Source organism: Podarcis raffonei, chromosome 4 (assembly GCF_027172205.1).
Source record: "Podarcis raffonei isolate rPodRaf1 chromosome 4, rPodRaf1.pri, whole genome shotgun sequence".
Taxonomy (NCBI): Eukaryota; Metazoa; Chordata; class Lepidosauria; order Squamata; family Lacertidae; genus Podarcis; species Podarcis raffonei.
The window spans coordinates 104,617,151-104,643,388 of NC_070605.1; the positions used below are offsets into that span (position 1 = coordinate 104,617,151).

The window sequence follows — 26,238 nt, forward strand, 5'->3', positions numbered from 1 at the left end:
ACTTTGTATTAGAGTTTCACAAATCTAATTTTAGTTCTCTCCATGCCTTGACTGCAGAAGTCACAGCGAGACAATCCAGACTGTGTTGTGGAAATGCAGCCTTATGAGTCAGAATGAAAGGCCTATTGAGTCTCTAATCTCATCTGTGGTAGTAACCCTTTGGCTCAGTCCCCTAGCTCCTGTGCACTACTGCATGTAAGCCTGTAAACTAAACCTAACCACAAGCAATTGAAACATTTAAAGTTTTATTTCCTGTTTACCCCTGCCTCATCTCTCTCCCGTGTCAAATTTTAGACTGTAAGCTCCTTTTGTCCTTTAAAATAGTGTTCTATGTTGGGTTGCCAGTGCAATGAATTTGATTTTTAGCACAGGAAGCTGTCTCCAACTGGGTGGGTTTTTTTAAAGTATTTGATTGTCCAGTAGAGGCAGGTGTTGTTAACTGGACTTTTGAGTAGGAGAGTATGGCTGGGCTGGCAAGTTGCCAGACCTCCCCCCTCCCCCAGTTATTATAAATATCCTTAGTAAAACTACATGACACACTTTTTAGACTGCTGCTTCCTGGACCTGCCATCTCTTTGTGGTACTTTCATGACAGCCAGGTCATGTGACGAAGCTGAACAGGTGTAAGAACCAGCCTGAGTCTTTCCTCTCTGGTCATTTTACACCATCAACCCAGCCAGCTGAGCCCTGGCTGAGCTCGGGAGAGTAAATGACTCTGGTGTAGCTTCAGCTGAACAGGGTTGGGGATTTAACACCAGCTGGGGCTGCCTGAGCTCAGGCATCCTAAACTGCTCATCTTGCCATAGGATTGCCTAATAAATGTACCACCACAGAAAATAATGTCCTCTTCAGATGCTAAAATACGAGGAATTAGGATTGCACTCAGTGATAATCTGTGCAATAAAAATGGTTGATTCCAGCCAAGTAAAGAAAAAGACACAAAGCAAGGACAGGGTAGATCATGGTGGCTTTTATTGATGGCAATATTAACAATGGTTTTATTTCATATGTAAAAAGTTTAGCTTCATGGAACTTAAAAAAATGTCTCTGTTGAATACATCCTATACGTACTCCCTGCTTGTACCAGCCTTCTTTATCAAGTGCCATCCATGAGGCAAAGTGAGACGTCTTGAGCACCAAGGAGAACACTGAGAACTTTTGCCACAACAAATACCTGAAATGCGGAGGAGAGGAAAAAGGTAACATGGAGATCTCATTGTCATTTGCACTCCATCTCCCATTGTTAATCAAAAAAATTAGCAGATGTTCTATAAAAACAGGCTTCAAAAAACTGCAATTTTGTCTCAAATAACTTTTATTTTTTGAGGTAAAGCTGTTTTGACATTATGAGGTAAGACGCACTGTTGTTGGATTTTGAAGCACTTTTTAGGAGAAAAGAAAGAACCCAGTAGTAGGTTAGGTATTAACTTAATGAGTGTTCCTCATTAATTTCAGCAGGCAGGTTGCTCACTGGGGCAAGACAGTGTGAGCATATTACACTGATCCTGGTCCAACTGCACTGATTACCAATTAGTTTCCAGGCCCAATTCAAAGTGCTGGTTTTGACCTATAAAGCCTTAAGGACCACAATACCTCAAGAACCGCCTCTTTCCATATGAACCTACCCAGACGCTGAGATCATCTTCTGAGGCCCTCCTTCGTGTGCCTCCTCCTCGAGGTCTGGAGGGTGGAAACATGAGAATGGACCTTTTCTGCAGTGGCTCCCCGTCTGTGGAATGCTCTCCCCAGGGAAGTTCGCCTGGCGCCTTCATTATACACCTTTAGGCGCCAGGCAAAAACATTCCTTTTCAACCAGGCCTTTGGTTGACTAACATTCAATGCCCTTTTAAAATGTGCTTTTGTGGGGGAGGGGGTTGTTCTTTTTTCTTTTGATTATGTATTCTGTGTTTTTATATCGTGATTTTATCCTGTGAACTGCCCTGAGACCTGGGGGTATAGGGCAGTATACTAATTTAATTAATAAATAAAGAATGCAAAAATCACCACCCACATTCATGTTAGCAATGAACTCCAAAACGGAGAAGTGGATCCACAATTTTGTAGTTTGTGTTTTTCCAGCTCAGGAGCAACCCAGGTGCTTCTGATATTGACAGAAGCCCATGTTGCCCTGCTGCCATACTTGGCATCCCAGTAAAGCCGGGCATCTAAAGGTGGCAACTGCTGTCTCTAAGCAGCGCAACAGGCTACAGCTCTGAAGAAGAAACATGTCAGGAAAGAAATCACATCAAATAGTGTAATTTCTGTACACTAAATATCAAATATAGAAAAAGAGAAGGGCAGTTTATAACCTTGGAAGATAAATAGATACAAAGGGGACCCACAAGAAAATGTTGCCATATGGATTGCTCCTGTTAAGTCCAAGTTCCAAGCCAGCCATGTCCTGTTTGTGGATATTCCACACTTCCGCTCCCTCTCACCCCTCGTTTCCTCCCCCAGCCTCAAAAACCACTTGCCATTCTGTGCTCTTTGGGCGAGGGCTGTGGCTGCGTGCTTCTCCATTGGTGAGAGCTTCTGGCTGAGAACATGTGACGCCATTGTCCACACAGCTCCACTGGCTGCCCATCTGCCACCAAGACAGGCTCAAGGTTCCTGTACACCTCAGGGATCGCCTGATATTCCAGCTCTATCACTGAGATAATCTTGCGTCTTTGGTCGTTCCCTGAGTTGGTGAGACTCGTTTGACAACAACAAGAAATCAAGCCATCGGCCATCGGCCCAATCCTGTGGAACAGCCTGCCTTTTTAAAATTTACTGGGAAATCTTCTATCATCACCACTGGAGTTAGTGGGAAATTTACTGGTATCAACTTTCCTTTATATTTTGCCCATATCTCAATGACGTTTCTTAATAAGGGATTTTCAGTATTATCCCACCACTGCCTATTTGGTTTGATGAAAAATCTGTTCACTAACTTCTCCCTCATTTCCTGTGTACCACTCTCTAACCATTCTAACTCTCCTTGTTCTATTATCTCGTCTATGATATATCTTAACTCATTTGCTATATAATATAACTATGTTGGGAAGACCCAGTCCACCTATTTTCTGGGGTTTATACCCCATCTTTTATTAATTCTGGGTTTCTTATCCCCATTACAGATTTATTAATCATACGTTGCTAACCCTTTATCTCTGTCTCCAATATCTTAATTGGTAACATTATAAATAAAAAATATTATTCTAGACAAAATTTTAATTATCACTATTCTTCCAAACCATGAAAGATTAATTTTCTAATATTCCTTCAGCTTTTCCTTAATTTCAGTCTTTAATTTGTTAAAATTCTCTTGTTCTAAATTTTCTAAGTTTCTTGTTATATTTATTCCCAAATACTTTATTACATTTCTTAATTTTATATCTATTTTATTTTTCTTCAAAAAAATGTTTTTCATCTTCACCGTAATTAAATATCATCATCTCTAATTTGGACCAATTAATTCACAACCCTGTTATTTCTCCAATTTTTTCCCCAAATGTGCTTCTATTACCTGCATATTTTCCAATGGATTTTCAGTTGTTAGCAAGGTGTCATCTGCAAATAAGCTTATCTTCTCCTTTCCTTTACTGCTTATTCCTTTCATATTTCCATCTTCTCTAATTACATTGGCCAGAGTTTCAATGACCAATACAAATAAGATTGAGAAAAGGGGGCATCTTTGCCTTGTACCTCAGGCTAGTGTTATTTGTTCTGTTATACTATCGTTCACCATGACATATGCCTAAATCAAGTCAAATCTAATCCTTTAAATCGTTCTCCAAATCCTAAACTTTCTATAATCATTTTTAACACTGGTCATTCTACACAGTCCTATTAAACTAGACACCTGTCTTCCTGCTATAAAGCCACATTGGTTTTTATTTATACATGAAAGTGTTCATCCTTTTTGTCATTATTGTTGTCAATATTTTAGCATCTTGATTTACTAGGGAAATTAGCCTATACGATTCTGGGTCTTTCAAATCTTTTCCTGGTTTTGGAATTAAGATAATTATTGATTGTTCCCACAATGGTGGGCTCCTCTCACTCTCTATTATTGAATTAGATAATACTTTTAATTTAGGAAACAGTATTTTTAAAAAATACCTTATAATATTCTGTTCCCACACTCCTGGGGTTTCCCTCCTTTTAGTTTCCCTATAATTTCTGCTGTGATATATTTTCATGATACAGAGATATATAAATATTTTAAATAAATAATAAATAAATAAACTGCAACCAATCGACACTAGCATAGATTTATACTGTTAATTAATATAAAGTCCTAAACCAATCAATTCCATGGTTGCCACATACTGGCTTTAGTGACATTTTTTTATCCACAGACCCCAGTGGTGGGTAATGTTTTTGGCAAGTATTTCTCAAATCAAGTATCTCACCATTTATATTGAGCCGCTTTGTGGTTTGGTGTGGTTTTTAGCATCTGCTGAAGAGAGAGGAATCCAGGCATGACCATGCTTTGCCTGCGCCTTTACTGTACACCTTTAGGCGCCAGGCAAAAACCTTCCTTTTCAACCAGGCCTTTGCCTGACTTGATTTACATCCTATACCCTTTTTTAAAATGCTGGCTCTTTTGAGGGTTTTTATTGGGTTGTTGGTTTTGTTTTGATTTTATGTATTTGATATTTTATGTGAACCACCCTGAGACCTTCGGGTATAGAAACAAACAAACAAACAAAATGCTTTAGCCAGGTCCACCACATTTGCCTCGGATACCCATTCCTTTTCAGAGATTATCTTCGTGACTAGTAATTTTTAGCTGACTCAAAACAGTAGCCCCATCAGTGCAAATTTCTAGACAGCCCCGCAGCATCAGCTAAGTTCCAACAGAACGTCCGTGAGTTATTCTCTTATTCCAGGAAGTGATAAATGTTTGCAAAACCAAACATTAAAAGGTTTTGTGCACTACCCCCACCGCCCCCTCGCCCTGCATGACCATCATCAGTATTTACCCATTATCAGTTCCTAGCTCTTGGAGGCTGATAAAACTGTTGAGTAGGCCGTGTTGACCGCCGGGGCTGTCCATCACCACCTCTTCGGAATTCTAAAGTTTGTTCATAAGCCAATTCTTCCTCTTCCTGCAGGTAAACAACATTATTTAAAAGTGTACACTGACAGAACTATACAGAAAGAAGTTCCCTTTCTAGGCAAAAAGATCTTTAGCTAAAATGGCCCTTACAAGAATGGCTGGGCCAGATCACACTCATGTTTTCTTAAGGACAGAAGCCTGAGAAGTGAAATCTGGATACTGGAAAGAGCAGGGAGAGGCTGCATGTGTAGCAAGGAATCGTACAGATAGAACATCTTTCCCCCCAAAAGTCTACACAAACTAATCTGCAAAAAAGGGCCAGAAAAGTGACTAGTGGGACTTTTAATGATTAAAAACATGGCATTGGAGTGACAAGTACTTAAGGTGTGAGATCCAACACAGAAGCATTAAAGATGAAATGAAAACGTGAAACAGAAAAATGTTACTACTCTTTCTGTAGGAACCCTATCTGTGAGATAATGTCTGTAATGAATAAACAGAGAATTCAGTAGGGTATAAACAAGCTCTGAAAACTATAGTTATATGTATGTCCCACACTACTTTGAGGTTGGCTCAGAGTGATTAGCTAGCATGGTGCACAAGTTAATGACACATTGGAACTGGGGAGACCTAGCATTGAAACTCCTTCTGTGAGCTCAGATCAGTCACATATTCCTACTCTAGCCTACCTCACAGAGTTGTGAAAATAAATGGAGTGCGGACAGGGGGCAACCATATACTGTATGTCGCTTTGAGATCTTCGGAGGAAACAAAATCATAGAATCACAGAACTGTAAAGTTGAAAGGGACCTGAGGGTCATCTAGTCCAACCCCCTGAAAAGCAGGAATCTCAACGAAATCATATGTGACAGAAGGCCATTCAACAGCAAGCACTTAAAAATCTAATACTAATTATAGTTTTTTGGCCGTAAATTGTTGCTCCTTACTGAATTGGAAGCTCACCATGACAATCCCCATAGTCATGCCCCAAAAAGAATCCCAAAATGCAAGCTGTTCTGTTGATGCCTTCATAGATAGATGATACTGTAGAATGAAGATGATAGATAGATAGATACAGTGCTTTTTTGGGGGGGTCACAGAGGTCGCATAACCCTAAACATTTTGTGAATCTAAGTTTGGCCTCATTGGGGGGGCAGTATTTCAATATGAGTAGGAAAATGAGAGTACCCCTAAACTTTTTTTAGGAAAAAAGCACTGGATAGATGATAGGTAGGTAGGTAGGTAGGTAGGTAGGTAGGTAGGTAGATGATAGATAGATAGATAGATAGATGATAGATAGATAGATATAGACAGACAGACAGACAGATACAAGAACTCACAAGAGTACATAGCATAATACCGTATTTATGAGGCTCAGAATGACTGCAATCCTATGTAGTTTCTGGAGGAAATTCCATTGAACACTTGGGTGCTTACTGCTCACTGCAAGTGTAAAACACTGACCTGCATGACACACTAAGCCTTCCCTTAACAAGACCATGCAAGCATCTGGGTTCCCAAAGAAGATAAATTCTGCAGGGATTAGCTGCTCTACAGACTTCCTAGTTGTCAACTGCCTACTGCAGCCAGTTCCAGCAGGGAGACAAAGATATGGTGCTGACAGCACAGCCTCCTTGTCAAGCCTGCTGGGATCAGCTGCACGGAGTTCCTGACTGCACAAAGCAGGCCTTGCTGTAAGTGCCAATCAGCTAAAGGTCATAGTGACCTCAGGAGATGGACACAAAATGGGGATGGGAGTTGGTGGAGCTCAGGATGTGGTCTCCTGGTTGGATCTTATTTCCCCACCTGTAACATAGACTGTATATTAGATTGAAGTATCACAAGTCAATAGAAGTCTGGTCCAGAATACCGTTTGTGTTTCTTTTTCACAATCTGTGCAAATTTCTCACTCCAGCTACACTCGGTGGAGGATAAGATTGTAAGGGGAAAGAGGTGCAGTAGGCATTTCTATCGGTGCTTTTTGTACAAACTGACATGTTTTGCTACGACATTAGAGAGACCTCTTGTTCACATCATTTATAGAAAGAACTAGCAGGGATAAATGGAACAAGGATTGAACAGCATGGGGGGAAATAGGAACACCTGGCCCTATTTTTATTTCAAAGCCAGTTCAGTTCTCCTAGTGTAAAGGAAAAAACCAAAACATATTAAGTAGAAGATTTCTCACCTTTAAACTTCTGATACCCTTTTAAAGTGTCAGCAGCTCTTTCAACAGATGTTACATATAACAACTGCAATAGCTATCACCACTGAGCATGAATTTAAATTTAAACTTGAATTTTTGGCCTCCCATCTGCTTCCCCCCCTCTTATTTTAAATTATAGTACAACCTCCTGTCAGAAAGATTAAAAGCAAAGAAAAGAGGAGGAAATTAGTAAGTGACCTAAAAAGCTAGCTCATAGGTGCTAGAGTACGACTTCCCATTATTCTAAAGGCAGGTTAAAATGCAGCTCTATCCCTTTCTTGCTGTGCTTAAAGCACATGGGTATGTTTTAGTCTACACGTTTTCCAGGTGGCTCAAACCTTTTGGTTATGATTGGGCCCGGGGTGTGGAACTGCATTTGGCCTGTGGGAGAGCACCCTGGCATTCCTCTGCAGCAGCGCAAACTGGGATACAAAGGAAAAGCCAAGCAAGGCTTGAAGCTCAAGTCCTGGTTTGGCAAGGCATAGCTGGGCTATGAATTCCCTATGGGGAACTCTCTAAGGAAGCTGATGCTGGTGCCTTTGCTCTCACTACAAGGGTGAGAGCAAGCCTGCATTGCCAATAAACCCTCAGGTGCACACGATATGGCTCACGACTGTGAGCTAACAGCAATGTCCCTACCTGTCCCACATCTGACATCACATATGATGGGAGGTGTTGGGCAGGTATGTGTGGTTTCATGGAACTGGTTAGCAGACCTAATTAGGCCCACAACCCAGAGGTTCCCCAGCCCTGGCATAGGTGTTGCCCTGCACCTCGCTTCAGGTATTTGAAAGGGAATTGCACGTGCTACACTCTCAGATAAGGTTAACAAGAGACTTTGGGACCATGCTAAATCAAGTGGGGGTTGGCAGTGAACTGGTCTGCAGTCATACCTCATTTCTGACCAAACATAGTACTGTTATTGAAGCTGTTTATGACCGGATGTGCTTCAAATAAAGTAGCCCCAAGTGAACTTGTCAAATGCCCTCTCGGCATCCACCAAAGACCATCAGCAGCAAAAGTGTGTTCTCCACAGTTGCTATTAAGCCATGTGAATGCTTTGCTAAGACAATGGTTAAGAATGAGCTTAGGACATAGATTTCAGTCTGCCTTTGTAAATCAGATCAGACATTAGCTTGAGCAGAAAAACTTGGTTTCCTCACATCGGAATGACTGGGGCATGTCTCTTGTATCTTGCCTAAGACTCTGAAGAGCTGTTGATGTGCCCCAAACCTTTTCCCAAAGCTACATTGTCCAGTGAAGCAGATAGGTTTCTGACACAGTGGCAGCCAGACCATTTTGTGGCACATACCATGTCCATCTGGCGAGTGAGAAGTTTCTTACCACACTGACCAGCAAAGTACTATGCCAGTTCACAGCTACATTCTTGGGGCTCTTATTGCAGATGAAAAGAGGAAGCTCATACTGGAATAGGCTGTTCTAAGAAGAGGGCCATCATTGCCTGGGTCATTATGGCCATGCCCTCCCACAACTGGCTTGTTCGTGGCAGATTAGCTCAAATTCAAAAGGTGTAGACTTTGAGGAAGCACAGACAGTCTTTCTGTAGGAGATCACTTGTTCAGTTGTTTTACCAGCACAAATTGAATGGAGAATGCAGATAACTCTGATTAAAAACAAACTTGGGGAGTGAATAGGTGGAGCTTGATCCTTCTTTGGTCTGCAAGCTTTGCAGCCTCTCAGAGAACTGAGAAGGATTTCTTCTAACTGGGAAAGTTCAGGCTAACAGGGTAAATGCTTACAATTCTTTGTCAGATTGTTTCCATTTCTAATTTAAAACTAAAGGTTGCATTTCACTAGGCTTTTTAAAGCTCAATATGTTTTGCTAAGAGGGACGCGGGTGGCGCTGTGGGTTAAACCACAGAACCTAGGACTTGCCGATCAGAAGGTCGGCAGTTCGAATCCCCATGACGGGGTGAGCTCCTGTTGTTCGGTCCCTGCTCCTGCCAACCTAGCAGTTCAAAAGCACGTCAAAAGTGCAAGTAGATAAATAGGTACCGCTCCAGCGGGAAGATAAACGGCGTTTCTGTGCACTGCTCTGGTTCACCAGAAGCGGCTTAGTCCTGCTGGCCACATGACCCAGAAGCTGTACATCGGTTCCCTCGGCCAATAAAGCAAGATGAACGCCGCAACCCCAGAGTCGTTCACGACTGGACCTAATGATCAGGGGTCCCTTTACCTTTACCTATGTTTTGCTAGTTAACCTACATGTTCAGAAGTAAGCAGTACAGAGCTCAAAGGAGCTTAGCCCCAAGTTAAGTATAGAAACAACTGCAGTTGTGTCGTAATTCTTTTTAGTTTAATGGAATAAAAATCCTAAATAGTTGAAAGGCTGGGGGTGTCAAAAACTGTGGAATTAATACCAGCTGTCGAATAAATCACATGAATGATTCATATACTCATCAATCTATGTAACTGGCAGCACAATCACATTAAGATTCTTGCTGTTTAGTCAGAATTAATCCCCAGGGAGCCAGCAGCCGATGGGCCAGAACCAGCCTCCTCAACAGGTCCAAACAGGATGCTTTGGACCACGGCTCTCTTAGGATACTGCCTGAAACTACTTGGGAAAGGCAAAGGACAAGGGAAGGTATCCAGAGCACCTTCAAGTGATTGTTCCCAGTGGTGATTCTGCATCCCTTGCCATTTCTGTCACAAAAGGTGAGGGAAGCGGGATATGCTGGGAACTATTGGAAACTACTACCTCAAGGTTCCTGGAACACCATGAAGCTGTGGTTCTCAAAGGACCAGCAGCCTCTTCTATTGTGGGGAGGGGGAAACTAGGAGGCCGTGGAGATCTCATTCTGTCTCACTGCTGCCCTGGTGATTAGGAACAGCTGAACCTACCTTTGTCTTGGCCAAGACTACCACTTGAGTGTGGTCCCTTGCACCAAGACAGAAAAAAGGTTACCTACCCCTAAATCACAAACTGAGTTATGTAACTTTGTCAGGTAATATCTGTGCTGGTAATTGCATGAATATTGTCGCACTATCATGACGTAGCTATATGTTACAGCTGACTAGTAGAAAGTGGTTCTTAAGGCCAGTGATAATTTGTTGACCCATCACTAGTTATTCAAGAGGAAAGCACCACCAGACGTCTCCTGTACATGCCCTTCTGGCTGCAGAACTATCATCGCACAACCTGTTGGTGAAGGTGACAAAAACCTCTACCTGCAGCATCTCCTAATAGAGGAATAGGTAGTGGAAAGCACAAGGGTCCACCTGCCAGAGTAATGTAGTATGGTTCAGGTGGTCTGCTGGGTCAGTTTCTTTCACAGCAATATAAATCACCACATGAATGATAACATTAGGTACACACCAGTTCCACAACTCCAGTGTAAGGGCAGGAGAATCCTTGAACCAGTGCCAGTTTGCTTGTTTATGTAGAACACTGTCAGAGGCCACTTGGATGGTATGGCTCCAAAAGGAGAACCTGAAGACTGGTGATGGCCAGCAGTTCAGGGGAATGTATGAGAAGCCTTGGCTCTACTCAGGAACACACAGCCTTGACCATAAGTCCCACAATGTGCCCCCACCCCACACAAAAGTGAGAGTTTGTGGCAACTACAGCAGTCAAGGACTGAGGGGTGAAAGAGCAGTACAAGTCGATCATCTGCATTCACCACAAGGAGCACTGAACTCCCAGGAGGTGGAAGAAGACATTTGGCATGGGAGCCCACTCCCTGCTGGAACATATCTAGGAGCCAATGCTAAAGAAGGTGCCTCTTCAAACAGATGAAGAGGTAACACAGTTGAAGTCATTGATCCTAGGCACTTTGGCAGCTGGCTGTGCGAGCAGGTCCAGCAACCACACTGGTAGCCAATACAATAAGGTTTTGAGGTATGCTAGAGGCCAGGTGTGCATGACCATCCAAAGAGCATGTGGGAAGAAGTCACACATTCTATGAATACTCTGGGGGCCATGGCCAGTATAAATAGGAGGAGTTGGAAGCAATGGTCTCCCTGAGGATGTGCAGGATGTGATGTTTGTGTCAGATCGCTATGTGGAAGTACATATCTTCAAGTCTATGGGTACAAATTCCCAACATAAAGGAATGGAAGGATGCTGGCAATCCTGAATTTCCTTGGTCTCATGAAGGAATTATGTCAAGAAGGTTTACAATTGTCTAGAGGCATCTACCTTTCTCAGGATAGTGAACAGAAGCCCTGAAGTCTCAAGGCATTAGATAACGATTCCATTGTCTCCTTTCAGAGGAGGGTTCTGATCCATCTCTCTTAAGAGATCCATCTCTCTTAAGAGGAGACAAAGGTTTTGAACAGGAAATGTCATATCCAGGAAGCAAGAAAAAGTCAACTGCATATTGCATGTGAACCATGGTGACAGTCTGCCACACCAAGCAGAAGTGCCAGAGTCTGGTCCCAAATACTGGTGGGTATAGCTCCCAACTATGACATGTCACAAGTCAAAACAGATGCTTGGGATATACGCTGCCCTGGGATGGTTAGATAACTGAACTTCACAGATGGGAACGACCTCTTGGATCAATGTGAAGATGACTAACAGGATAATTGTGCCTCTGTTGACTGAGATACAGGACATCTGGAGAAACCTCCATGACAAGGGCATATGGCACACTGTGGGCCTAGGTATGGAGCTTCAGTACAGAATGTCATTAGTTTTAGAACTAATGAGTCCCTTACCACTGAAAGGCAGGCCACTGAAAGATTTATATTAACTCCCTGTGGCCCAAAGGATATCTGCTCCTGTAATGATATTATGGTGCTAAGTGTCCCCATCCCTGACAAAAATGGTTCATGCCTTGGATGCATCTACAAAAATCCCCTGATGAGCTGCAGTGTTAATGGCATGGCAGGGAGCAAGAGTACTGATACCAATGGGGCTTCTTGACGATGGGATCCCACAGATACTTTATCAAGTATTATAGTGAGTGTAAATAGTCTCTGGATTTCCAAGATCTAGAAGACAACTTCTTTGATCCCAGAAAGCTACAAGCAAAATGTGGTATACAACTATGCCAAAAAGATAGCAAATACCAGTCTCAGATACAAGAGAGTCAGAATGACAAGCTAGTATCATTCTGTCTAGGGGTTATATAATCCCTGATCCCCCTTTCGTACATCAACTGATGACCTAGACTTCAACTGAGTCCTTATAATGCAAGATGTATAGGACTGGGGACCAAACAAGGGCAGATCAGACTTAGCCTATCTAGGACTGGCTGAGAAGAAAATGAAATTTGGGTTTCTTGCATAGACTTAGATAGAAATGTTCCTGAGATGCAAACATATCCCTTTATTTTCTTTCTTAGGTTCTGAAGCACCAGAACAGGAAGATTGCTTAGCTTTGGATTTCTACAGCTGATGAACCAGGTCAAGACCCCATCTGATGTTGAGGAACCAAATGTGTGGTGTTTTCCACACCCATCATCAGTACTGAAGTTGTAACTGCCATGCTCAAATCTGAGAATGGGTCAAGTCCAGAAGGTGTGGTGTTGTAGCCATGTCAAAGGAAACTTGTGACCTCTCAGTCTGAAAAAACAGTCTGCTGTCAACAACAAAATGAATGGAACCAAAGTAGAGAAAAGCCAAAGTTTGTGACGGTTGGAAATATTGGCATCGGTGTCAAGCACCATGGAGGCTTGCTCTCACAATGTCACTTGGTAGACGGCATGAGTGGTTTTGGTGTGCCTGGTGGAAATGCTGGCAATGACTGGGTACATGTCCACTCTTTGTCCCTCAACAAGACATTCATGCCCATCAGTGGAGGGTGGAATGCTACCAAAAGCAAACATGACCAAAAGGCCACCCATTGCATCATAGGCTCTGATGGAGGGCAGCGAAGGTGTCAATCAGTGCAGAATGGACCAAAATAAAATAACACAAATGGACAGAGAAAAATAAACTGTAGAAATGAATGTAAATGAAGGAAGAGATGCCCTGTTTCCTGCTGCAATGAGGCATTTTAGATTAAAAATATCTGCTCTTCTTGCTCTTCCTTTGTCATTTTAGTGCTGCAAGTTTGGGTTTTCCAAGTTTCCATTACATTGTTTGATGTCAAAGTATGTATCTTACATTAGCAGATTGTTTTTCCTTTTTTAAAACAACATCCTTTTCCTGTTTAAAAATTGATGCCATTCTTTGGGTAATTAAAAGAGGAGGAACAAAGAAGACTCAGAATCTTGGTGTAAGTCACAAAATGATGGATTAATTTTTAATGAATAAAATTATTTGAGGATGTAACCAATGAGAACTAAATTTAAAATGATTTTTTTATTTTAGGGGAAGGGCCTTCTTCTCTCTCTCGACCTTTATCTTACAACTTCTAGTTCACATGGGATTTTCCTCCAGCGACATTTTCCTCTCCAAACCCACCTTCTATGAAGGCAGGAACAGTGGTTTGGTGTTTTGGAGAAATGAAGAATCAATCTATGCTTTTATTGGGCACGCTGGTTTGTTCGCTAAGAGGAGACTTGTACTCCTTCCAGGTCAGGTCTCAAAGAGGATAGTTTTCTTCAGTTTTTTCCTGTTTTTGTTTCCTTTTTTATTCTTCCTGATCCTTGTGGACTACATTTGCTCAGAAATCTTCTAATGGAAAACAGTAGACCTCACCCAAGAAAGTCTGGTAAATAAGGTTGTTTTGATTAACATTTTCTCAATTTTCAATAATTTATTTACTCATTGTTCCACAAAGTCTTTACATCTATCTCCTACATGTCATCTTAATCTTAAGCAGTTAATGCAACCAGCTATATTTCCCCCTATTTAGTGTTTGTAGCAGTCCCACTGAAATTGTTTCATCTATTATATTGCATTCATATCTATTTAATTTAGTGTTTATTTTGCATCATGTTTGCATTGAATATTTCCCATTTTTCACCACTTGTCAGTTGTTTTTCTTTCTGGTGTGGTTCTGGTCTTTGCTCACTATCCATATGCTCACTAGAGCAAACTAATGTAGACTTATTTGAAAACCTGTTTTTCAAAGATAGGTTTGGAGCCTAATGCTTTCTTCTGGCAGGGGTTGGAGGTCATGTCCATTAACATTTCAATTATTCTAATGGCTCTGACACATGATGCTTTCATATTTAAATCATTCTAGCAGTCAGAATGAGAATATGAAATATCAAGGCTCTCATTGTGAAGAAAGGATAACAATTGTTTGCAAGTGATTGGTTAGAAATCCAACTATTGTTCATCTGGCACAGTTCATAAGTGCTGTCCTTTTCCAAAACAATTTGTTCACTTTGACAAAACATTTAGGGGTTTAAGTTTTGTTTTTGCAAAAGTAATGTACTGCTGTCCACATACCCATAATATCAATAAATTATCACATTTCAGCACAAATATGAATGCTGCCTCATAATCCTCTCACACACTTGCACTGGCAACATGGTTTTCACTGGCTATTCCTATGTCCCACACAGGGAACAATATTTTTCTCCACAACAGGTCTTTTGACCTGAATAATATCAAGTCGCCAAGATACCGGCTGTATTTGAATGTCATGCTAAACCAGAGTTTAGTGCACTGTGAAAGGGCTTAGCCTCCTCCTAAGTTGACATGCTCCTCTTGCCTTCCCTTCTCCTTCCTACAAGGCTGAGATTTGTTTGAAAGCTCCTGCTTTTGGTTTTTGTTAAGTGCAGCCTCCCATGTCTTCCATACAAGGAACTGTAATTGAAACTGGCTTATTTTTTAGCTCCAAGTGACACAAGAAACTGTGGTATCCTAAAGAAAAAGGAGAAGCTTCGGAATTCCTCCTTTTGAACTTATGGGATGATAGGAGAAGTGTGCAAACACTGGATGAGTCTAGGACTATTCTCCACATGCTAAAACACAGTTCAGCCTGACATCCAAATGTGGTTCAATTATGATGTAGTCAACAAGTTAGAAAAGGCTCCATCTCAAAACTCAATAAACTCTTCTCCATATTGTCTTAAAGATTAAAACAAGTATGCTTTCAAAAGCATAAAGTTACTGAATTTTTTAGATCTCTCTGAAAAGCAAACAGAACTGAATTAAAGCTAGAAAGGACTTGTAATTTATACTTGAAGGAATTCAATCAAATAAACCATCTTGTTTTGCTTACTAGACTAATTCTGACTTCAGGCTGTTCACAGCATATGCCTATACCAAGTGTTATTTGACAAGATTGGGAGTCTGTGCTCATAACAGACTCCAAAATTAAATAGCTTTCAGAATGGAATACCTTCCACCTGAAAAAATGAACCCTTTTTGAATCAATGTGTTAGGTCCAAACAGCTAGCCTATATAACATTGGATAATATGCCTTCATACTGGGGAGTGTTGTGGGATGAAGTGAAGCACAAATACTGAAAATAATGAGATATTTTGTTCAAATTCCTTTATTTATATGCTGCACTACTACATCTCTCACCCCCTAACGGCTGCCTAGTAGAGAAGGCCCAGAAAAATAAATAGAAGATGTGTTCATGCACATGTACCTGCATGTGTGTTTTGTGCATTAAGAGTGTGTGGTTGTTAAATCTGGGTAAACATTGAAAAAATATGTGATGAAATATTTTCTAATTTTTAAAGCAAGCAAAGTTTTTAAATATACTGCTATTAATTGCTGATTATGCCCTCAAAATGTTTTCTAGTCACCATTTAAGACAATTTATAAGGCAATCTATCCCATTTACTCTAGAGGTGTAAAATAAAAATCTTGTCAACCTTCATATTCCTATTGACACACGAAACAAACAGCTGTTTCAAAATATGCGTGCCATTTTTTAAAGAAAAAAACAAGCTAACATGCATATCAAAAAGCTTTTTTCAGCCTCAGTAAATATTCACTTTTGTTAGGTTCATGAAGATAAAAATGGAAGTCCGGAATCAGAAGCTATTGATCTTTCAGCAATACTCTGAGAGAGAAACCTGAGGGCTGTACTTTTAGTTTTTAAAATGACCTGAGTTTCTTGTGGCTAACTTTGTCTAGTTCCTGTGGAATTGTATAATGATGATATACTGCTGAGTACTTCAGTATCATCAAGCTAACTCAATGGTCCTTAATAATGTGATAATGTGGCCAGTGGAGGCCAAAGTAATTTCAACCCTCTGTAGAAAAAAGTGCTTATTGTGTATGCTGCTAGATCACAGTTGCCTCCAGTTAACAGGTTTCATTTCTTCTGTTTCTGGGTAATGTTGATGGCATGAAGGGAAGCCTGTTCCTAAGCCAAGATGGTAATAAGGCCTTTTATTTCAACTCTATTTTTACTATATTCTCAACTGGCAAAACTGAAATATGCCTGACTACCTTCAGTGCAGCTGCCTCTTGCTCCTTCTCCAATACTGGAAATCCTTTTAATTACTAATTTTTAATATTCAGGTATTTTCCTAACAGTATCACTTCATGTGCAAAGCTAAAGAAAACTGTTTCTCTCTTTATCACTCTTAAGTTTAGAGATGACAAATGAGCACCAACAAAACCTTACAGTGCTGTCCCATCCCCCAATGGTAACATCCCTGTGCTAAGTCTCTGGACAGCATGGGATTAGGTCTGTGGAGCTGTTTGCAGAACACCTTAAGCTCACCTTCAGACCCAGTTCTCGCCCCATCTATTTTGATTTTTAAAATAGATGTGGCTCAGCTGTCGTCAACTGCAGCTTAATTTCTAGACTTACAGTCTGCCAAGCTGGTGCCAAACACAGTGCTCTACTTTCCTTTAGGCCACATCAGTGAGGGTCCTGTCTGGCCCAGGCTTGTGCCCCAGGGATGTCACCTCAGTGCTGCTAACCCAGACTCACTTCATTGCCTCTTGAGACAGACAGATGCCAACAACAAAGGCCCTTGCAATTCCATAGGCTAGGGGAACCACTTCCATTGGATGGGCCAGATCAAAATGCAGCCCTCCACATTTGACAGGTGGGTGGGGCTGTCCAACTATCAATCAACTTTTATAAGGCAGCTGTGGTTGTATTCTAAAGAAGCAGGGTGGCATTCAATGCCAAATGTAAACTGCAGCCAGGGCTGCAACAAAACAACTGAGAACCACCCCAAGGCTTTGGATTGTTCCTTTGCCACCATGACTTTAGCTGTTCCATTCCTGATGTATTGTAAGCAGATGAGTAGCAGGCGACTGTGGCTATGTGAAAATGGCCTGGTGGGTCTAATTTGGGCATCAGCTGAGGTTCCTCACTGCCAACTGTAGGTCCTGGAAGCTCTCTCAAATCACAGAAGTAGAAACTCACCAGGAAATGATAAAAAGCATAGTAAATATTCTACTTTCTCCCAAAAAATTATCTTTCATTATCTCCACCCGCCCACCCAAATGGGAGAGGAAACATTTCGTTCCTCTGTGACACTGAAATTGATGGAAATTTTACTTTTCTAAGTGTCCGAAATCCTGCTTATTCCTATAATTTACCAAAGTCTGCCTGCTTACAAAATACCGGTTTGGCAGAATTCAAAGACTATTCAGTGCAAAAATCCAGACTGTTGGTTCCATAGTTTGCACTTAATTTTTGATAATCATCCTGTCATGTCCTCTTCCAGCCGTCCCCTAAGCCTCTATTTCAGATGCAGCAATAAAAAACAAGGGTTGTATCTTATAATGTTGTCCCACTAATGCAATAACTTCTGCCTGCAGAATGGGACTTCCTCTCCTGTCCCGAAATGTCTTCCCTTCCCTCCACAGTTTGTTCTGAGGGTTCTGCCAACATTCTACAGCAGATGGGAGAGACACAAGAAGCGAAGTCCCATTGTGCAGGCTAACATCCTTGCACTAACAGGATGTCTTAGCTGAATATAACACAGTACTTTGTTGTTTTACCACCACTGATGTGGTTTCAATGCATCTCTGCTCCAGTTACGTTCAGAAGGCCATTTAACACATCACCTAAGAGCACACATAGGGATTTCCATCAAGTGGAAATTAAACAAAAAGCCACAGCCAATCACATATTTCTGACAAGTGTAGCTATATATCTTCACTCACAAATGATGTCGTTGTTATTGTTTTGGCTCCACACTATACAGTTTTCAGGCATATACATAAAAAATGGTGTATCTGAGTCCCAAGGACTCCTTCCACTATGAAAGAAGTGCATGATCAGTCTATGGAGTGGGGTGGGGTCCATGGGGTGGAGCATCTCCAGCCTGAGGCTTAACTGGGTCCAAACCATGACCAAACCATGCCCATAAACTCTGCACCTGGCATCACATATGACATCAGGTGTGGGGCAGATAAAGACATGGCTGCACTGCCAATCAGCTGATCATCAGGGGTTACAAAGCACTGGGTGTAGAGCTCTGCCATCCATGATAATCTGATGATTATCTGCACAAGCAAAAATAAGTCACTGTATGTCATTGTGATAAACTTGGTCCATGGGGTCTATATGGATTCAGCCCACTGGCCAGATCTAGTTCCCCACCTCTGTGGCAGACCAACAGATGGATTGCAGCCATACTGATCTCTTTCAGAAGGCTGTGCGAGTGATTACTGCTTCCATTCAGCTATTCACTTCAAAGTTATAAATGCTAAGATGTACAAGCAGCACTTTACAAGACATAACACAAGTACTGGCCCATATAAAACTAATGCACTGATGTCACATAATCCATAAAGTCATCCCTGAATGGCACAGTAGTGCATCTGACTTCATCAAACCAGATGATTTCACCAATAACTGCTGCTTATCATTTGTGATTATCGCTATTAAGACTTCTGAAAAGACAGACAATCCTATTTTAATTATCTGAAGCCTTTCCACAAATTGTGTGAGTTACAGCACATGGATAGAAGAAGCCAGACCAAATGGCTTAACTGGAAAGAAATATGCAGTTTTCTGGAGTTTTGAGGTAAAGAAGTCTGCTTCTAATATATACAGTGTGTGAGAAAAATGAATCCTGTCTCCTACAGCATTGGGGAGAAGTGGGCCTCCCTCTCCCACCAAGGCTACTGGATGACGTCATGCTCAAGAAGAGAGACTGGCTACTGTTTACCCAATATTTTTGACTTCATGGAATATTTGACTTCAAATATAGGTGGTGTGTTGACCAGCCAGCAGATCAGCATCCCAAACAAACACACATTTTTATGTCAACCGTACCTAGTGAGTAGAAGTAGGTTTTTATTCTTCAAAAATCATATATACCCTTCTGTCACTTTGTATGGTTTGCACCCATGGCACTAGTTTCATTGCAGTCAAATCAACAGAAAACAGGTTTTTAGAACTGTTTCAGTCACTTTTCAGTGCTACTATGGAAACTACTTGTAAATGAAGGCAAGATTCACATTTCACTGTTAATACAGGAAGTACATTAAACCAAAGAGTTTTATTAGTTTATGCTAAAAGCCTTTTCCCCACCCACCTCTAAACTGACGTGTAGCCCTTGATAAGAACCTTCAAGAGCAGCATGTAAACAGCAGTACAGGCCCCTATAACAGCTCACTACTTATTCAATAATAAGGTTGCTAACCCAATTTGAGTTCATGGAGAGTGATTTTCGTGTGTGTGTATGATTCAAAACACAACACAAAGGTTGGGCACTGTGTTCCTGGTAACCAGCACACAGCAACTGCATATGAACTGTTTTCTAATGTTTCACTTTCTTCCTATGACAAATAGGAGCCTTACAGATGATCATCTTACCACACATAATCTTCACCTTGTGGGTAGCAAAATTCTCCTTACCCCTCTCTAGTGTAACACAGATGGTCCAGATACCCTGATAAGAGAAGTCACTCTCAGATTGGTCACCTCTGTGGGATGGACACAGAAGCACCTATCCTCATATACACAGAGGACAGCTTTGCTCATGTGGACAAGGATATGTGCCCTTACCTAGAGCATTCATGCCAATTCACTGTCTTATTTTACTGGTGGTTGCCAACATACTACCAATAAGCTAAAACTAAAGTGTGTGAATTTGGAAAGAGACTTCAGATATGCAGTAGTATTACCTAATGTTCAGATTTCTGTAATGACTAAAAGGCTGACAGAACAAGTGTCTGTATTAAACATAACTAACTTCCAAATGTTTGGTGTATTTGTTCTAAGGCACACGCAGCTCATCAGGCCTAACCAGTGCCTCCTGTGAAGTTCGTGTGCAACCTAAAATATGCTTGAGAATCCTCTGCAATGCACAAGAGCGCCTTGGCAGGCATGTTGAAGTGAAGTGTTCTCTGAAGACGAAAAGTTTCAAAATTGCTGACTGATGCAAGAGGTACTTGTTTGAAAAGATGTGCTCCATTATTGAAGCACTGTCACTTGAAAGTACCTCATTATTTCTGTTGGGCTACTGTGGGGTTAAGAGTACTCTTAGACAGCAACCATAAACAGCTGTATTATAACCAGATGCTTAAGTTCTACTTCCAGAAATAAAGCCAAATGCTAGAGATTACTGAGAAGCACACGGACGTATGAGAGTAAGAAGAAAACTAGTACTGATAATGAAATTAGATGCTGACAAGTGCATAATCATTTGTAACCAATGTATTCCTGAAATCTGAGAAAAACATAACACTTTAGGTTTAAGTTATCTTGTGTTTATTTTACATTTCTACAGAACAGACTTAATTTAGCCTGAAGTCTCTGAACAATGCATGCTTTTCAAATTTATTTTAAATGTTGCAAAAGAAAAAGTTTATTGTTGTGATGGCATTTAATTTTGGGCTCTTTTTTGCAAACATATACCTTTATTTTGTGATCACTGCTACATTTAGCACAACAGTGGATTGCATATATAAGGGTACATATCTATAGCCAAGTTCAACGTTCAAACAATACTTGAGCGATGGAAAGTGCAAGCTTCTTCATCTACATTTTCTATTGAAAGACCTGTATGTCTGCTTGAAAAGAACTCATTCAAAATCTCACATTTATTGCTTTAGGAAATATACAGAATTCATATAGCCCTTTCTTTTACTTTTAATATAACTGAAATGCATTTATTACAGTAACATTCCTTCCCTGTATTCCTTATCACTGTATGCTATTTTTCTTCTGCCAGGACTCAAACAATATTGTGAAGAGCTTAAGAGTTAGAACCATATCAGGATCAAACCTTTAAAAGACTATCCATTTTTGTTTATTTTCAACAAAATGGAAATTACTCAATTCCATGGTAAGGAAGCAAAAATTAAAAAATGCCATTTCTAAGTACACCTCCAGCTGCAGGATCCAAACAAAACAAGGGACAGCTCTCCTACTGGCCACTGTTTGGAGATTAGGCTGGATGCCTTCTGCAACCAGAGCATCATTTACATGCACTCTCCAAATTGACCAAATCCTAAGGGTGCATTATTTATGTTGCTTTGTTGTCAATTTAAGTGTGTGTATTATGAGTATCTTCATTATGTAAAATTTGAGGCAAGGCAATTAGAAAAGGCCACCACGGGGTGTGGGTGGGTGTGGCACACACACCTGTCCTTCAACAGACTGCCTCCAACTCACTGAGCCTCCTCCTCTCTCTTTTCTCTGTCCTTGTATTTTCACCTGCTACTTGCAGCAGCTGCTACTATTTCAGGCCTGCCTACCAGTTTTCCTCCTGATGCTATAGACTGTGCATGGCCATAGTATCATAATGAAGCACACTGGCTGGAACTGGTATGCCTGCAGCCACCACAAGCAACAAAAGCACAGTGATGTCCCTCAGATCAGGCAACAGGCTGACCAAGCCCATAATCAGACAAACACTGAACTAGCATAACTCATCTTTAGCAATGCATCCATACAAATGAGAGCTTTGGGTGGGCTCTCTTATTTCATCCTGAAATGACCCAAATTCTTTGCTGGATATCCAAAGGACATCTGAAAACTAAACAGATTCTGAATGATGAGTCTACTGGGTCTCTAGGCCAGGAAACAGGTATGACAAAAGTTGGGTTTTGCAGTGGCTGCCACAATATGGCCTGCAGCGTTCTTTGCTGCCTCCAACTGAGGCTCTGAATGTTGCACAGGACCAAGATGCTAGAAAGCATGAGATGCATAATGCTCCTGGCTCCTATCTCGAGATCCTGCAGAGATGTGTGACAGCACTGATGGCTTCTAAACCTACTTCAATGTCGTCTGGAAATCTGGGAGTCGTGCAAGAAGAACTGCATGGGGACCCACAACAGGGACTGTGACAGTACATGATACATTTCGGATTGGGCTGGATGCCAGAGAATCTGAGAGCTAATCTGATAGGACGGAAAAGAGCAGGAGACTCTAGACATCAGTTGACTGTCCCCATCCTGAATTACAGAACAAACCTCTTTGCTAGAAGAAACTAGTACTAAGAGAATGCAGAAGCTTGTATGGAAAGAAAAACAAGGTCCTCCACTTTACATAATATGTTTGCAGCTATATGAAAGGGAAGAAAATGTGAGGAATTATCAGCAGCATGAAAAAATGTAGCACGAGTTCTGGTAATTACTACTTGAACTGCTATGTTAAGTCATAAAATTTATAAAAAACCATAATGGATTTTTAATTTTTCTACTGGGTTGTCAAAAAAAACTCAGAAAGAGAGCACAGAAAGGACTGAAAATGTAAAAGCCAATTCAAGCGTTCACTCTTCTGTGTACCATTAACAGGATAGTTATAAAGTGTCATCATAGCCAATTATACAGTCTTAGTAAAATGGAGTTCAAAGCAGTGGGTGGTAACCAGTGCTGTACTCATGCAAGGATGCTTCTCTAGGACGGGGAGTGGGGAGCAGTGTGAATGGGAAATTGAGAATTAATTGAGGGGGAGGCAGTTTGGGCTTCACTGGATACAACCCAATTGTTCTTGAATAAACATGCACTAAACAAAAAGGTTTTTTAAACTCTAGTTTTACCTAAATAGAGCTTTCCATGAACATGTTGTATAAGACCTTTTAGAATGGCATATTTTATGAAGCACTTTAGGTCTTTATGGTTATTGTACCTATCTAATATACTTAAGTAGCATTTGTCAAAATAATGAGCACAATTAAAACAATGGTGGAAGCAGCTCTAATTTTACCTGTACATACAGATAGATTAAAAAACCCTTTGGAATTTAAGACTTATGAATTCATCATCTCCTAAACTAAAACAGAACCATATGGAAGCTGTCAGTCAGAACCCTTAATTTGTCAGAGCAAATTTAAAAAGCATCCTGTTAATTTTTCATATAAATATGATTTTGCTAGTGACTCGAGAATATTGCCCGAACAATTTACATTTTATTACATGAGTGTAAGACCACATGCAGATTCTTTAAGGCATTGTTATGGATGGATATGTAATAAAGAAGGTCTTAAACCAGTTCTAGAATTCTCTTCTTCAGGCTTTTACTTCAAACTCTCTGCACGATTACCAGTCATCTGTTTATGGCTTCATTGTTCGTATGAACTATGCACTTTATCTCTTTGTATACAATTTATTATCACGTACCCAGGTGTCAGCTTGAATGGGTCTGATGTTGCTTAGTAACACCTCTTCATAGTTTCCATAATCACAGAACTTAACAACTGCAGTTGTCCCAGAGGAATGAAGAGCTTCAATTTCTGCTCGATAAAACTGGAAAAGACATTTAAAACAGAAGTTCACATATTTTAGTTGCAAAAGCAACAATATATTCACAAACCATGTAATAAAAACCAATCTGTAATAGGATTAGGAAAAATGTATAAGAAACAGCTGATAGTAACTTTATCCATTTTCTTTTAAAACATTCCTAGTGAAAGATTTAAATCTGCAATTTAATCAACAAATACTTTAGCTGATTAAATGACGGGACAATTTAATCAGTGAGGTGTGAGTTGGCAAACTGCATTACATACTAGAGAATAATAATTAAAAATTAAAAGATGACAAATCACCCTAAAAATGAATGGTTGATTATATCAGTTGTAAATATTCTTCCATATCCTTGATTCTTAAAAAGGCATCTGCAGTTCAGTTTTAAAGGTTTTACTAAATATGCAGACATAATCTATTGTTTAAAAATTAAAATATCCTTAAATTGCTCAAGTGTCTTACATTTTATACACTTTGTACAGAGGGAAAAACAAGGCTGCTCATCTGTCTCTTTAGGATCACTTATTCAGAGAAAACTCACTCTTAAGGAGTCCCACCTTCTGTGTCACACCTATTACCCAGGATTACTTCAAGCCTGCTGCTTTTAAGGAAATATCCTCTGAACACCCATTACTACAGATATGACAAAAAAATTCTTAGTTCCACACAACCCAACGGAGTGCCACGAAGGACAGGAAGCCAGGATAGAAAAACTTTACAAACCCAGGCAGCAAACTATTTACTTTTCTTATTTATTATCGTTTATTAAATTTGTATACAGCCCTATACCCATACATCTCAGGGTTCACAACACAAAACCACAATATAAAAAACACAAAATACATAATAAACAGGGATATTTTATCAACGTCCCTTTCCCCAAAACAATAGCCAGAGTTTGATAGTACAAAGACGCCTCTTGCACTTAAAACAGAAGCAATAGAATTTGACTTGAGTAGGGCATACCTTGTTATCTTCCCAGTAAAGGGCGAAACATTCATCCCCTGGTTGCCAGCTTTTCCCATATTCTCTTGAAGTAGATGGTTCCACCATTTTTTCTGGTTTGATGGGTCCAGATCTCTTTTTGGGCCCAGTATCATAGTACATTTTTACATCAAATGCTGGGGCCATGTTGGGCGCAGGCAGTTTAATAGGTCCAACTCTCCTTCCTTTCTGAAAATGCTCCACATCGCCATTTGGTACAGAACTAAAACGATCAGTTCTAACAGGGTTTTGATAATCTATGTTCATACCAAAGTGCTGCTCATTTTTTAAGCCAGTTAAAGTTTCATTTGTTAGCATTAGTGTTTTCCTATCATAGAAATTGTCAGGATGGTGTATCTGGTTTTCCCTACTTCCCTGTTTCTGATTATTGTTGTCAGATGCATCTTGAGCAGCAGAATTCTCTTTCATTTCCATGGGTGAGGCAACTTTTCCTTGTCTGCTTTGCACTGGGATGTCCCGCTTAAAATGAAAGTCACCAGGGTGAACAGCTGTGGGATAGGAAGTATCTTTTCGAGCATAAAGTCTATCACACCTATTTCTCTCTTCAATCCATTGTTCAGGGCCCAAAGAATTTTGTCTTTCGGAAGCTCTGGTTCTCATTAATACACTCCCCTCCATGGCGTGCCTCAAATTTTGACTGTCTCGCTGAAAACGAGGCGGCTTCTCGTTCCTTGGCTGCCTGGTGTCATTTCGAGGAACATGCCTTTGCTGACTATATACTTTTATGCCATTCTGCTCAGCATTCATTACTCTGTGCTGCCCCTGATGCTGCAGTGACATCTGTAACTTTGGTTCTACAAAAGAAAAACAACAGTTATTAGTGACACAGCTAATCAGTATCAAACTATTTTAATTCCTAAAGACAGTTTAGATATTTGACAACCGATATGTAGTTGATCATCTGGTGTATAAATAATACATGGAGTCTAAGGTCACATTGTCACTCTCAACCTATATTTATTTTAGTTATCTCCTGCCTCTCAGCAAAGATTCTAGGATGCCAAAATTACACATAAAAGTCAAGAATTCACATGAAATTAAAAAGGGAGTTAAAAATAATAATAAAATCACAACATAATAAAACTTCATAGAACATTCTCATAGAACTATTCTATAAGGTGCAATCAAGAAGCATGTCAATAATCTACGTTAGCAAGAAACGTGGGAAAGTGTTCATATGGTATTAACCTGAATAACGTTTTCACAAGCTACAGGAGTTAAACACTGGGGGATGAGCCGCCTAAAGATAAGCACTTCGAAGCTCTTGATTTCGAAGCTGTTAATAGAGCAAACTATGGCTACCGCTAATCAGCAACTGCTACCAAACCATGCTTTGAAGGGTTCGTGGTTTGGGATGTTTCTTATTTTGCAGGTAACCATAGTCCGCTCAACTCAAATGTCTGGCAAATCGTGTAAGGGAGAATGAAAACAATGCCTCAGAGGAAAGTATTTCATGGAATGACCACAACCTCTAAACCACGGAAT

The 26,238-nt window shown here is 40.5% G+C and overlaps 1 protein-coding gene across 6 annotated transcripts in view; it reads right to left on the minus strand.

Moving 5' to 3' along the window:
• Positions 1 to 954: 954 nt before the first annotated feature.
• The window catches only part of TDRD3 (tudor domain containing 3), a 61,362-nt gene continuing 36,078 nt past the window's right edge, over positions 955 to 26,238 (minus strand). For 4 of the 6 annotated variants that reach the window (XM_053384707.1, XM_053384708.1, XM_053384711.1 and 1 more), the window contains 4 exons: positions 24,715 to 25,547; positions 23,623 to 23,748; positions 4,971 to 5,096; positions 955 to 1,174 (listed from right to left, as the gene is read on the minus strand). In XM_053384707.1, coding sequence (XP_053240682.1) covers positions 4,977 to 5,096; positions 23,623 to 23,748; positions 24,715 to 25,547 — 1,079 coding nt within the window. In that variant the 3' untranslated portion in view covers positions 955 to 1,174; positions 4,971 to 4,976. Of the gene's footprint in view, positions 1,175 to 4,970; positions 5,097 to 19,959; positions 19,981 to 23,622; positions 23,749 to 24,714; positions 25,548 to 26,238 lie in introns of those variants that run through there. The other 2 variants (XM_053384709.1, XM_053384710.1) reach the window with 2 other exon arrangements.